This window comes from Egretta garzetta, unplaced genomic scaffold (assembly GCF_000687185.1).
Source record: "Egretta garzetta isolate BGI_Z169 unplaced genomic scaffold, ASM68718v1 scaffold251, whole genome shotgun sequence".
In the NCBI taxonomy this organism is placed as follows: domain Eukaryota; kingdom Metazoa; phylum Chordata; class Aves; order Pelecaniformes; family Ardeidae; genus Egretta; species Egretta garzetta.
Window position 1 is genome coordinate 7,879,320 of NW_009258952.1, and position 14,833 is coordinate 7,894,152.

General features: G+C 38.8%; 1 protein-coding gene, 1 long non-coding RNA gene and 2 other non-coding genes across 4 annotated transcripts; 3 read left to right on the forward strand and 1 right to left on the reverse strand.

Annotated features, from left to right (window-relative positions):
* Window positions 1–6: 6 nt before the first annotated feature.
* Window positions 7–1,864, forward strand: LOC118451845. The gene is made up of 3 exons (XR_004841420.1): window positions 7–652; window positions 802–915; window positions 1,767–1,864. It is a non-coding gene; the product is annotated as an uncharacterized LOC118451845 (long non-coding RNA).
* LOC118451849 lies at window positions 1,618–1,699 on the forward strand. The gene has a single exon (XR_004841425.1). It is a non-coding gene; the product is annotated as a small nucleolar RNA SNORD87 (small nucleolar RNA).
* A 341-nt stretch (window positions 1,865–2,205) lies between the features above and the next one.
* On the forward strand, window positions 2,206–2,283 carry LOC118451848. Its single transcript, XR_004841424.1, has one exon. It is a non-coding gene; the product is annotated as a small nucleolar RNA SNORD87 (small nucleolar RNA).
* An 857-nt stretch (window positions 2,284–3,140) lies between these two features.
* On the reverse strand, window positions 3,141–13,487 carry MCMDC2 (minichromosome maintenance domain containing 2). Its single transcript, XM_009634513.2, has 14 exons — window positions 13,362–13,487; window positions 13,142–13,272; window positions 12,985–13,044; window positions 12,460–12,655; window positions 11,571–11,693; window positions 11,273–11,380; window positions 9,665–9,793; window positions 8,920–9,151; window positions 6,971–7,176; window positions 6,482–6,648; window positions 5,922–6,098; window positions 5,223–5,365; window positions 4,550–4,659; window positions 3,141–4,046 (listed from the first exon to the last, which is right to left on the reverse strand). Exons 1-14 carry the CDS (start codon window positions 13,459–13,461, stop codon window positions 3,880–3,882), a joined length of 2,049 nt encoding a protein of 682 aa, XP_009632808.1. The 5' UTR covers window positions 13,462–13,487; the 3' UTR covers window positions 3,141–3,879.
* Window positions 13,488–14,833: the final 1,346 nt, after the last annotated feature.

Below are 14,833 nucleotides of genomic sequence, written 5' to 3' on the forward strand. Positions count from 1 at the left end.
CAGGGCAGGAACAACTGTCTTCATCGGGACGCGGGGGTTGTTCGGTTCAGGCTGACGCACGCCCTCTGAGGCTGAGATGGACCTAATTAGCGCGTGCCACTCTGCTGGTGAGCTGTGGTGGTTACTTCATCTCGCTGGTCATCAAGTCTTCTGTGACAGATTGGATGCCCAAAGAGACCTGGTTTTGCTGATAAATCATTTTCATCGGCAAATGCATGTCCTAATTCTAAAGATAAATTACCTTTTCACTCTTTGGGGAATTGGCGAGTGGTGCACAGTGACCCTGACGATGCCCTTTTTGGATTGTAGGCACGGCTCCAAACCGGAGGGTTCTGGCAGGGACAGGCCCCCAGGGGTCTCGGCAGCCTCTGCGGTTAACGTTGTCCTGCCGGGAGCGCAGGGCGAGGGCTGACCTTAATCCTACTGCTAGGAAAACGCGTCGGTCAGTTCCCCGGAGTGCGGCACGTGAGCTGGGGCTAAAGGCTGTACCCTGCCGGGATGCTCCTCTCCCCAGCAATGGCTGTTCGTTAGGAGCAGCGTAACGGGCCCGCAATCAGTCATTCTTTAAGCTGGAACTTGCTTTAGGTAAAACGCCCGTGTCGCCATTTAACCTTGACCTCGGCTGTGATGCTGCCTGTACTTTGCTCCCCAGGTAATGACAAAGCCAGCAATTAGGTTGCCCAGTGGGTTTGCGTTTCTTTGGCTTGCTCTCCCCAGGGAAACGTCGATGCTTTTTGCTACTGGCTCTCAGTGGTGGAGTTCTCTGAATAAGACGTCTTTTATCTCTTTTCATTGTTTTAGGCAGCGAAGTGAAGAAATGAGTTTGTTCCTGGCTTTGGTAATCTTCAGTCTGGACTGTGCCATGCCGTTCCCTCACAAGCAGACAGCTGTCACGTGAATTCTGGAGCTACAGAAGTAATTACTTTGTCCTGTACTCGAAAATGTTGAGGAAAGCCTCCTGAAATCTAAACTTCTGAAGCTCTCTTATGGCTTGTAAAGTCTCTCACAGGTGGAACAAGGAGGAGTATGAGTGTTTGATGTAGGGTTAGGAGATTGAAATTCCAACAAGGTATTAAAACAGCTATAAAACCTCCAAGACTTGCTCCCCAAAACAAAGCAGATGTAACCCAAGAATCCTGAAGGAATCGGGAAGGGAGAGGTTTGTGATGGTATCAGAATATTTATTTTTAACTGGGGAAAGAAACAAGACTTCTGCTTTAAAGAATTAACCGATGCTAGTTGGAAGTGGGAGAGTAAAGGGAAGAGCTGTGTTCAAACTGCTGTCCCTGCTGGCACGTAACCCTATCGGTCTGATGGAGTGGATGCCGAAGGGCAAGGTGACTACAGCAGTGAGCTTTACCTCCAGAAAGACACTCGCGCCTGGGGCTTGAATGTAACAACAGGGAGGGGCCTGCGCTTTTGTGCCCAGAGCGCAAGGGGTTTTCCCCTCTCTTTCCTGGCTACACTGAAGCCATTCTGTGCTTAACAGTTAAAAGCAAGGTTCCGGTTTGATTTATAGAAGCGCATCTCCCGAGACAAACTTAACAAACCCCCTGGTGTTTGATACCTGGAAACAATTAGGCCAGTCTTAACTTATTGCAGGCAGGAAAACTGCTTGCTGGCATAATGATGATTACTGCTCTTTGCCGTTTACCCAGCTGAATTCTGTGATGAGCAAGGTTGTACCTGATGTGCCAGCTAATAAGCAGGATTTTTCCAGTTTGATTTGCTACTGTTGTTTCCGATACGATTTATTCTTTTTAAAGGTGCTGTGACGTCAGACCTTCTGCACCATCTTCAAGCCTTGCATAGGCACACGCAGCCAACAAGCAGGCTCTGTCGACTTCGAGATGCCTGGGTGTTTAAGAAGGCAAGTTGCTATTTTACTGTGGTACTGTACTGGGCCTCCAGCAAGCTACGCTGCTAGCTGGTGAGGGACCTTTGCTGCTGTCTGGAGCTGCGCTGGCTTACATCAGCCAGAGGTGCGGCCTGTTAAGTTGAAGATGCTTTTGGACTGCTGACTGACCAATGCTGTCCTTTGCTTGGCGGTGCTGCTACTAGTCTTCTAATTGTTGCTTAAAACATCATGGGAGCAGCTGGGGAGAGGTGAGGATAAAAAACTGTGCTATTCCTTAATACAGCTTGTCAAAAATGGTGATTTATGAAGGAATTAATTCTATTTCAGTCTATTCTAGAAGCAATTTTGCTGGCATAATGATGAAATCTTTGCCGTTTACCCATCTGACTGTTTTTGATGTGTACCTTTGAATCTGAACTGCCAGTAAAGTTAATAACTCTCTACAAGATTGATTGAGCATACAGAAAACTGACGCCCCCCTTTTTTTTTTTTTAGCTTGGAAACAGCAGCCTGAAAGGTGGAGTTCTAATGCACTTGGAAATGCTTTCATGGCCCTTCCTGCTCCTCAGGAATGCTGCTTGATTCAATAGTAAGGCAGAGGAGCAGCTGTTTAGTGGAAAATGTGTGAATAGTCCTCAAATGGAGTTCAGGTGAGAGTGTCACTCTAGAAAGGGAAGTGGCCTTGTGGACACTCTTCGAGCTTAGTATGAAAATTTAAGTGTACCAAATAAATTGAACAAAATTGAATAAATCAAGTGTTAAAATGTGGGAAAACTTGCGTTACCTTGTCTAAATGGGAGTGTTTACAATGTTAGCGGTGGCAGCTTTTCTGCTTCTCTCAAAGGCAATGTGTGTATGAAAAAAAATCCACACTTCTGTTTTCAGTGACTAGTTTTTTTGGTTGAGGCTTTGTGAGCAGTAGCACCGTGATCCTGCTGGATGACATCCTGGGTAGGAGTCACACCAAGCCTTCAGTGTTCAGCTTTCCCAAAAAAGGAAGTCTGTACAATTTTCCTGCTGCTTTATTTTTTTTAACATGGACCTCTGGATGTAAAACTTGCTCAGTATTACGTCTACTGCTATATCCTTACTAAGAAGATAAAGTCCACAGCTGGAGAAGCATACTGTAGCTCGGACACCTCATCTTCTACCACACTGCTCATTATACTGGTTTTTGCAGTGAGGTCAAGTTGAACTCGCTGAGCTGCCTACCTACCAGGTCATCTAAAAACGTTTTTTTGGGTTTTTGCCCCCCCCCCCATTGCTCATTATACTGGTTTTTGCAGTGAGGTCGAGTTGAACTTGCTGAGCTGCCTACCTACCAGGTCATCTAATAACGTTTTTTGTTTCCCCCCCCACACACACTTTTCCTGTAGGGTTCTACTAGCCCCTGCTGTCTATATAAAGTAATGTGGAAATACTGAGGGTTTTTTCAGATTGCAGGAGCACACAGGCATCCTGGTCTAATACTATGTTGCTGTGGTGTTAAACTAAGACATAGAACATCAAGCAGTCTGGTGATACTTTTATACCTTTTAGAACATGAGTAATAATGAAAGTCAGCTTACTCTAGAACAAGAGTTTTAATGTACTTAAAACTATTTGGCCCTCAGTGGGTGATACATTTGAAAAGAAGCAACAAGAAAAACTGCAGAGTTCATGCAGTTGAAATGAAACGGATTCTAAACTCTTGGTTTAACTGTTAGTTGTAGTCTTGTTAAAAACCCAGCTTTACTGCTGTCACTTAACTGTGGATGAACAGTGGTAGCAGAGAAGAGAAGTTCAGATTGCGGCTTTATTCTGAAGCCATGGCCTCCCAGGATGGAGACATCACTCCTGCCTTCAGACAATGTTGTCACAAAACTTGGAACTGAATCTTGTCAGCTATGCTCTATTCCTCAGCAAAACAGCACTGAACTGTCTTACAAAAGAAATATGCAACTAATAAAGTTCTTAATGTAACTGCAGTCTCTCAAAAAACTAAAGTGGAAGTGTCTGGCTTTACTTACAGAGTGGAGTTTTCACTCTTCATTAGTGTTAATGTGAATTCCTGGGCCATATGCACCAATAAACTTCAGCAGTTGATGGTGACACTGCATGAGGTAACTATCTCTCTGTTGCAGGGAGTTTTCATCACTGAGGTCAAAGGGGAATACAGGATTTGGCGCTACACACAATGCAGACTTGCCTAAGCAAAGAAGAAATCAAGATTTAGGCTAGAAGACTTGATAAACTCTTGCCAGGACTTCGAAGGAAAAAAGCTGTGACAGATTACTTAGTAATGCATTCCTGTATGTTACTGTTTTTAAGCATTATATCGTAATTCTTGTGTCTCACTGCCAAATTTGTGTGTGAACAAATGTGACTGATGCTAGATAAACAAAAAACCCCTCAACCCTTGTCTTTTCTTTCCCCAGAGTGGGAACTCTGTCTTTAGTTTAACTTGGACCAAAGAGGAGCAATGCCTCATATAAACCAGCATAAAGGATGGAGGCTTGGTGCTGGCCAGCAGCCTGATTATGTACAGTGCTGAGACTCTGCAGGAAAGTCAGCTGGAAGACTTCTTGCATCAGTCTTAAACAGTGGAAATTCTGGACTTTGATTTGAAGTGAACTATTATTGCAATCGTATAAACTTTTTTCAAACTGCCAAATATGGACCCAAGACTAAAGACTGAGTTACGTTATGTACCATGTTTTAGGGTAAGAGCCGATTCAAGTAACAAGATGGCAATTAATGCATCTTCCTCAAGCACTTTCTTTCGTAAACTTAGTTTAGCATGAGCCTTCGACAGTGAAATCCTAGGAGACAAATATAAGCATGTCAAAAAAAATACTGCAGATGTGAGCGCAGTATGTATTGCCCTGTTTCAAGCACTTCTGTAAGTCGGAAGTTAACACTGGGGTGGTTTTTTTTCTGTACTTCAGTTGTGTAAACTTTCCACAAATACTATGCAATTATACTTGTCACTGACAAACTACATATTATTACGCATGACTGACTTGTGCTATGAAAGCAGTAGAACTTGGCATATTATCTACTGTTGATACTTTATTTTTGCTTGCGTAATACAAAGCTGTGATAATTCAAATACCATTTTTGTTTTTCTAGATAGCTTTAATAGTGACAATTCTTAAATCACTGGTTTTTTTGCTTGGCAAAGTTCTTTTAAACTTTTCTTTTTTGCAACATCAATATAAGAAGTAAATGGTATTCATAAATGGTAAATAAGATTCTTTATGCTTGAACTTTTCAAAACTTGGTCTCTTGTCTAGATTTTTACTTAATAAGTTCTTGAGCAGGTTAGCACAGTTTCTATTTGAAACATAGATGTGTTCCCTTTACTATGAAAAGTAGGACGTACAGAATTCTTAGTGCAGATGCTGATACTGTTGATCCATGAACAGAACCTCTCCTCACTCTGCGACTTGCAAGATAGTAGCCCTGAATGAGGTTTTCGGCTTCTGAACTCAGTTCGACGTGAAGATTCTTAGCAAACAAAATGAACTAGAGAGAGGGTATACATTTTAAATACTTATCTGGAAAACAAGGAATTTCCATTTTTCACCCCTTCTAACATACCAGTGGCATCATAATATAGTTTGGAGAATGTACTCTACCAATAGTTTTTATGAAGACAGCTGTCACTGTTCAGCTACGCGTAAGGGTAGGTCTCGGATACTAAATGGAATAATCTGTTAATTATACTAGAAATATTGACAGTTTATTTGGAATATTAACTTTTAGTACCAATTGTAAACTATTCTGGTCAAAAATAGGTATTAGAAATCTGTTTTCATATGAATATTAACCTAGTGTGTTTTTCAGAAAAAAAGATGAAACTGAATTTATTATGCTGGCCCTTTTAAAGAACCGAAGCTAACTTTTATCAATGATCCTATTAGTGCCCGTGAGAAGATGGTGGGGGGAGAGGGTAGGGAGCAAGTACTAACAGGTTTAAAAATAAGCCATCAGAATGTGCGGAGAGAACCTTCCGATTCCAGAAACAGTATGGTATTCCTAAGTATAATGCATTTTGAAATTACTGGGCGGTATCTGTTACCTTCTCATAATCCTGCATTGTGAACTGCTGTGAGACTTTGTACAGCACGGCTTCAGGATTCATGGCTTTCTTCAAGATATGATGAATGAGAGGAGAAGACAGTCGACATGAAGGAAACTCATTGTATATCAAAAGCCCAAAAACATCTAGAAGGTTAGGTGGAATCAAACTCACGTCCTAAGGAGAAGACCCAGGGAAATAAAACAATTACTTTATTTTGGCCTTTTAACACGTAGAAACACGGCAGCTTTTTTCAATCTGAAATGTTCAATATCCATATATCCTGAGTCCTGCAAGATTACCTCATAAAGTGCCTGTAATCCATGCAGTAAAATTTTGTTTCAATAGTAATTGTCAAACGCTATTCTGAATAAAATAAATGCTACCTACTTTTGGGAAAGCTAACTCATTTTAGAAGACGCTTGATCTAAAGTCACTTAAGGTGTCACTTTTTGGGAAACACTAACAAATTTGATTGATTGTTTTCACTGTTTTAGAAGTTGAAATAACCATAAACCCAAATGACTGTAGTTACTGTCCTAACACAGCGTGTGCTTTACCATCTGTCCAATTAAAAACTTATCCTTTTGCGTATGTTTCTTTGGGGAAGAATCCACATCTACAAAAGACCAAAAATTGGTCTGAACTGAAATCGTAACTTGCTGGTCAGCCTCTTCTCCGTACTTCTTCCCAGGAATGAATACTGTTGTCGTTCTGCTCTCAAGCACTAGGACAGGACAAAATACATCAGCTACGTAATCCATCTAGGTTAACTATAAATTCTAGTCCCACACACACCATCAGAAACCAGTCATGGTTGTGTATTTCACCCAATGGTCATGATCAATGGATCTCTCTAGTGTAGCCTGCGTGGCAAGTGTAAACTAACAGGATCTTGGCTTTTTTGCCCTTGTGACTTACACAGACTGGTTAAAAACAGCTTACAGATTTTCCCAGCATCTGAGGGCCATAGGGGCTGGGGAACGAACCTAGCCATGAATTTGCATGTTTTTTTTGTTCTGTCCATTTATTAGTAGGTGTGAAATTACCGGACTGTAGAAGTTCAAGTTTATCCTTTTTATATGAAGATAAATCTCCTATGTAACAGATACCACCCTTAGCCAGCACAGCGCTGCAAGCGTGAATACTAGCACTTCCAGTTCCGTGTTTATCTTTGGACACAGAAGGAAAAATTTCACTGGAAGGTGGGTGTCGTATGCCACGAGGCAGAAGGCATATGCTGTAATTCAGAAGCCTAGAGGATTAAATAATTCTGTCAGTCATAAACTCATTGTTCAGTTTTTCAAAACTTAATACTATACTTAATACTTCATAATGGTATTTAGATATGTTAGGACTCACTTAGAAACAACAACAAAAAAACCCTCTTAACATAAAACCAGAGTCAAAACTCAATGTTTAACATAACTTTGAATACAACAGTAGAAGTCAGCTTTTTGGCCAACAGGACTATGTTTCTAACGGATTTAACGTGAGGTAAATCATGGTTTGCAACAGAAGCTATTCCTAGGAAGTGAATGAAGTCTCATAATTTATGCCCGCATTGTTAACTCTTATTCCTGTTCTAGAGAAACTTTTCCAGTGATTTAAAACGGTAGAGGATTAGCAATTCTGGCCATCTGGGGAAAAAGAAAAGGCTGGGAATGTGCAAGCACTGCCTGCCTGGGTTACCCCTGCCCCCAATTCTTGTTGAGAAAGCAGGTACAAAATTTCTTTTTCATCCCCCACACTATGTTCCTTGGAAAAAAAAGGTTGCAAATTGTCTGTCTGGTTCCACAATCAAAGGCTCCTAATGCTTTTAAGATGTCAGAGTACGATTTATCCTACTATTAATAACTGGGAGAGAGTTACTAATTAAAATTAATAAAGTATTGCTAAATAGGGTATCATACCAATATGAATATGACGTAGGACATGCCTATTTTGACAGGCTACTGACAGTAAAATACTAAGTGCAAGACAGTACAAATGACAGTACTGACCAAGATTTACAGTGTGCAACTGTTTTAATATTAACCAGATGTTTTGATTCTCAAAAGACTCGAGTTCCTACGATTTCTCTTATGAAATCTTACTCTGAACTGGGGAAAGAAATCCTGCAGCCCACGGGGTTTTTTTTTAAAATTTGAACTAATTTCCACAGCTAAATTTTGAAATGATTAAGAAAGTATTTTTTTCCACAACAAAAAATACTATTGAATTTGTTGAACTCTCAAATGAAAATAAAATTCATGCCACTTTCAAAGAGCTTTTCAAAAATAAAAATGAAGCCTTGTTTTGAGTTGGGGAAGGAGAAAGTAATTTTGTTTAAATTAATGTAAATTTAAAGGTCAGCATATTGTACTCTGCAGTGTATGTGAAATTCTGTTAACAGTTTATAGTTATGTGAAGGGGTAAACACATAAAACTCATAAATACAGATAAGCTTTATGTTAAAGGCAACAACAGCTGGGTTTATGACCTTATGTGTAAAGATGTACATGACTTTTGATTCCTCATCAGTATAGTTTTTATGAAAAAGTGGTAAAAATGTAAGTACCTATTGACACAGTGCTTAGTAGCTGAAAATGCTGACAGCTGGGCAGCGGTGATGAAAAGGCTTAAAGTGACACAAGATTTGAAAAGCAGAGCCCTTTGCTTTCATCATTACCAGCTTCTGGGACAGCCTCCAGTTTTTATTTTAGAAGAATGTTTTATCTGAGGTCTGCTAAACAGTGCTAGTGTTAAAAACTTACTGAGATCATTATGAGAGCGTTAAGGGATTTTTATTACTAGTGAAGTTCTGATCTAGATTTATCACTTGAAATAAATAAAAATTTCCCAGGGATGAAAATAGGGTATTTTTACTAAGTCGGAGCCCTGTATATTCTTTTAAAAGATAGTCTCTTTAGCCTTTCATGTAAGACTGATCCTATTGTCTTTAAAAATACTCATGTTCTTAATTCTAATTCACGTGAAAAATAAGGAATCTCTTTACCTATCAATTACTAGCGTGTCACTTGTCACTATCAAGAGATCCAGATAATCTGCATTTTCTTTTTCACATGTCTGTACTAGACTCAGCAATATTGCGAGTTTAAGAGTATTGTAGGTGCCTGGTGGAACAACTTGAGAAGCAAAGATATTGGCAAGGACAGCTGTAAACCTCCAGTATGAACTTGAAGTCAGTGAGAGCAGGTACTTAAAATTGTCACTGACAAGAGAAGGACCTAATGAAAACAAAGTACAGGTTAACAAACACTTCGTAAGAGACCTATGCAGATATGTTAGAACAAATCACCACTCTAATCCTGATATAACACTTACAATGAATATGTTTATGTATTAAGCACAAATTCAGAATGTAAACACCTGACTATTAATTTTACTGCTAAAAAGGTAGCAGACATGATCTGCTAAAACCGATGGAACAAGAAAGGAATAAGAAACCGAAGTATCAGGTTCACTTAATGTGTGATTTCAAAGTACCTTCCAACGGATAGGAAAAGTTGGCAAGAGAAGTTGAAAAATAGCAGTAAATAGTTATGTAGTTTCCCAGTGTATGGAAACTGGGCAAAAGAAGATCTTCTCAAATAACAGTAAGCATAGATTTCAGACTGTATGAGGAAAAGTCCCAGAGTGGTTTCGTAGTCCAGACCTCTAAATAACAGAAAACTATACCAATCCTCAAGATTTTCTAAAAAGTTTTCCAACTTTTTTAGTCATTTTTTAACAGAACTTACCATTTGGCTTACAGAGCTGTATGCTACTGACTTCTATACATGCTGTGGCTTGCAAGCCATTTTGTACACAAGCTGGAATTCCTATAATCTTGTAGTGGTTTCCTATTTTCATTTTATTGGCCAGTTCATCTAGAAATTAAAAAAAGAAAAGCAGGGCAAAAAAAACGGTTTTAAAGACATGGTCAGAAAACTTCTTCACATTCTGAACAGTTCGATTTTATGATGTAATTGCAGAAAACAACAGTTGAATGCAAAAGGTAAGGAAAATAAACTAGGTGAGGAAAAGTAGATTCCTGATAAAGAAAATGGATGATGCATTTAGTTCTGCATTGAAAAGAAAATGGGCAGAAGTTTGCGTTCCTACTCTGAAACTTGTGGTGACACCGTTATCAGTTACTATATAGTATATAAAATGTCAGAGAAAAAAACCACAACAAAAAGGAAATCCAAACTAAACAGATTTCAAAGAGACACACAAATAGCTTTGGGAACCTTCGTATTTATGTGCATTTTAAAAATAAATAAATCAATCAATAAATCACATTTATTTTTTGGAAATGAGAGTTAGATCGAACCAAATAGGAATCTCAGCTGTGAGATCCTGTCTAACCTCATTGATCACCAAAGCCAGTGGAAATTTAATGCATGCATAACTCGCAGTATCTCACCCATAGATTCTGTTCTACAACAATACATGCGCAGCGGCAGTTTTTAAGCGTTCAATCTTTTTAGCAGGGCTGGCTGTGACAGGACAAGGGGGAATGGTTTTATACTAAACCAGGGTAGATTTAGACTGGGTATGAGGAAGAAATTCTTTACAATGAGGGTGGTGAAACACTAGAGAACAGGTTGCCCAGAGAGGTAGTGGAGGCCCCACCCCTGGAAACATTCAAGGCCAAGTTGGATGGGGCTCTGAGCAACCTCATCTAATTAAGAGTGTCCCTGCTCGTTGCAGGGGGGTTGGACTAGAAGACCTCTAAATGTACCTTCCAACCCAAAACAGAAATTGTATGATTCTATGATCTTGGAGCTATTCAGTTTTCAAGAAATTAACCATGTAATTCCATAGACTTTTGGAATGGAGAGGGTTTGGGGTTTTTTTGAAGAGGATTAATGGAAGTATGTTGGTGAGTTATGATTTTTAGTTGGATATTCACATTAGAAATAATTTAATGTTTTCAGTGGAAGGCAGTGGTAGTAGAAGCCAAAAATCCTGATGGACGGCGGAAAAGAGCTAGATTGAGGAAGGATGTTAAAAATGCATGAAGTTAGTACAAAACAGTATGACCAAAGGAAGTAGAAAAGAGGAAAAAACAAGCTGCAGTTAGAATGTGATACTGCAGACCTGGCCAGGGGATTTTATTTCAATGAAAGTACAAACGTGAACACAATGGTTTTGCCATGTGTGCTCATCAGTCACCTGTGTCTACTGTTTAGTCACCTAGATAATTTTATGTATTCTTCCCCCCTAATTTTATTACAGAACTGTAATATAAATTACGATTCTCACCATTTTATGCAGAAAAAAAGGATCTATAAAGAAAATGCAAGGGATTATTACAGTTCAATTCTAAAACGTTTTTGACAAAACTCCAAAATTCAGCTTACCTCTCAAGAAAACTGTAAATGTCTGAATCCTAAAATGTGATTTATCATTGGAATATCCTTTCAAAGCATTAAGAACTTTTGCATCAATCATTTCAACTATTTGTTTATCTTTCAAAATAAAGGCAAAGAAAATGTTAGTTCTCTTGAAAACAGTACAGTTTGGGGTTTTTTTGGTTTTGGGTTTTTTTTTAATGACTGGTGTATTTTGGGGCTTTTTGCACTTAACCATTTTGTTTACTTATTGTGTAACAGAAGTAGGCAAGTAGCAGATCTAAAAAAAAATCTACGTAGATCCTACCACCAAGCACTCTAAATTTCATGTCTTCCTGCAGTGGTGAAGAACACAAACTACACGCAAAATCGTTCCTCACTGTGGCAGATTCCGTAGCTCCAGGCAGATGCACTCTTATGTACCTAAACCCTAAGAAAAATAAATAAATAAATAAAATTACTAAACATTTAACATGACAACCTGGCTTTCGTTTTAAATTTTCCATTAAGAATGGAAGTGATTAAAATACTGGACAGTGAAATTCCAAATTTATCACGTGTTTCTTCAGATGAGCATACGTGCATGTACTGTGCTTCCACTAAAGTGATCTGTATAATTTATTTTATATCTATATAAAAAATACACATCAACGGGCCACAAGATGGCAGAATTCCCCGCTGCACGTTCCCAGCCGCAGGCAGCAAGCGACTGCCGCTTCTGCCTTGCACAGAAATTACACGGGATAGGACAGTCATTCTTAGAGGTATGTGACCTCATCGAGACACCGTTATGATTTAGCCTGCAGTCTCCTAACTTTGGGATTTCGCTTCTCTTTTATAATTTTATGGTCTCTGTTACAGGAAGGAGCAAACAAAACAGCCTGATCCTGCAACTTCCCTACTCCTGCTGGCCACGATTAGATTATACTGGCAACCTATCTCTTCTCATATAAACTATCTTCAGCATGGATTGCTAGTGTAGCTATGCTCCCAAAACATCTAGTAATGCTGAGCATCCACTGGCAAGGTCCACTGCTTTCAACGAATAAAATCATGCTGTGGTCATTACAAAAACGTCTGCATAATAAGACTGCATAGGAAAATCCCTTTTTCATGTTAGGTTTTTGAACTCTGTTATTAAAATTATTAAAAAGCTTTTGAAATAGTACCAATTTATCTTTTACTTTTTTTATTACCTTCAGAAAATGGACAGGTTTCCTCAGTACAAAGAAATCTTGCTCCTTGTGTGTATTTTGTTACAGTTCCCATTGCAATTGCTATTCCTTCAGACATATAAAATCTTTGAGACGTGTAATTAAAAGGAAACGCAGAAAGACTCAGAACATAACTTGGTAAAGGTGGCAAATGAGTTGGTTTCAGCAGTATACTAATCTAACAAGAGACAAAATTGCATTAATACCAGAAAAATATTTTATTTACAACTGCCTTACTTACATGGACAAACACATGGTGTGATGTATAGCTATTAGAAAAAAAATTCAGAAATGCATGAAGTGTAACAGTAATTAGGTTTCATATTAATTATCTCAAAATTCTTCCAATATTGTTGGGTGAGACGTCCAGCTATTTTTAATTAGAAATAATACTACAACTGAAGGGAAAATGAGAATGGAAAAGTTAATACAAAAATAGTATTTGTTAATACTTCACCATAGTTTCAAGATTTAAGATCTAAATGGAGGAAAACAATGCAGGCTCACCTGGGCCTCTGTCTGCAGTTGTTCAATTAATGATAATGTCTTAATAGCTATGAAGCATACCTGTGATTGAAAAATAACTTCATTTTAGAAAGGAAAATCTAGTTAAAATATCAAAGATGTACTTTTGTCTAACTCTTGTCTATAAATACATACTTACTGACTGAAAAACCTGTGCAGCTTGTATGGGATGATGAAGAATGTAGTTTCCAAGAGTCGCATCTAGTTCAGCAATATCAGAAGGATTTATTGAAATAATGAAACGATAAATAGCATAACTTTGTTTTGAGTCTGTAGGAGCAAAAAGTATCTTAAATAAAAATAACAGAGATTTGTGTAACATTGCATATCGATTTAACAGACTATTGAGCGAGTAATACCATTATATTTTTTGCAATCGTGCACGAATTTCTGAAGGCCACCACTTCTGTCAAGGTAAACAAGGGCAAATTCCCTCATTTTCTGTATTTCACGGTGCATCTTCCAAGAGGGATCTTTGCACTTTATCAAAATGTTGGAATAAACTGTGAAGAAATGACATTAGAACTACGATAATAATAAAGGTATATATAAACAAAGCCATACAAATTTAAAATAGTCTCTTTTTCAAACCATGCAATTCTTTTAAGGATTTTTAAAATTCAGTGCGAAGTTCTTTCCAATGGCTGAAGCATACTACATTCTCAAAGTAAATTCCTGAAGAATGTTCAAGTGTTTTCTTTTCTCAGTGAGTTATTTCACTGCCCAATTCCCTAACCCATGAAATTAAAGCTTGCATTTTACTTTAGCCTCCCCTATATATTTGATAGGTATAATCAGCCCAAAAGCAAGACTTAAATCTCCCTTATCTGAGAAGTCTGTCATAGACGTTAGAAGCGTGAAACAGGGCAACATCTTTTCCCTTCTTTAAACCTGACTTTCCAACTCTGTTGTTACCTCCTGTAGCGCCCACTGAAGGTTAACACCTTGCACTTATTTCCACCCATCTACACAGAAGATCAATTCTGATTGCAATAGATCATCTTTCACAACTACACTTTTAGTTTAGAGGCTGACCGTGCTCTTCAGCGCTGTTTTCACTGTATATTACCCACATCTCTGCTTTTTTTTTTTTTTCCTTTAAGTAGAATCTCATACCATGAAGTACTACTTTCCTGAATTTAGAGGGAGAATTACTAAGGCCAAAATATGGCATTTGTGTGTCTTGTTTTACTGTCTTACAGATTTTCTTCTACAAAGTGTCCGTTGTCCTCTCTGTACGATGACTGATATGAAATGCTACTTAACTCTTCAAAAATAGATTTAGCTACCTGGTAAAGGACACGACACAGAATTATTGGGCAGATGAGGAAGCAAAGCTCATTGCATATGAAAGATCCCTTGTAGGAGTTCACGTAAATAGCTTCTTGAGGACAAACAGCTCAGCATCCGAGAGGATTAGGTGGATACCAATGCAATGCAAGCGTGGCAGCAGCATCAAGCCTGTAACCCAAGAACTGTACGCTGAGGGCTGGCAGATGCGTTTGGTGCCTGAAGTATCAAATTTTAAGCACAAGTTGAAAGAGAATTTGTAGTAGCCTTTTTTTTTTCTGGTTTCTTTAGGATTACTCCTACAAGATTACCGCTTCATCCCTTGAAATCTTCAGCAACATTAAAGAAACACACACACACAGATCCACCGTATCTCCCTGGACCCTGTGTTCCCTGGGCTAGAAGGACACCAAACAAGACTAGGAAGGACCGAGCTATGGCCCAGGTCATTGTGCACTAAACACGGTCATCGCCTAAGCTTTAAAAAATAAAAAGTCTGACCAGCCCCGCTAGCGGTGTGACCACATTCCTTGGTGCCCCC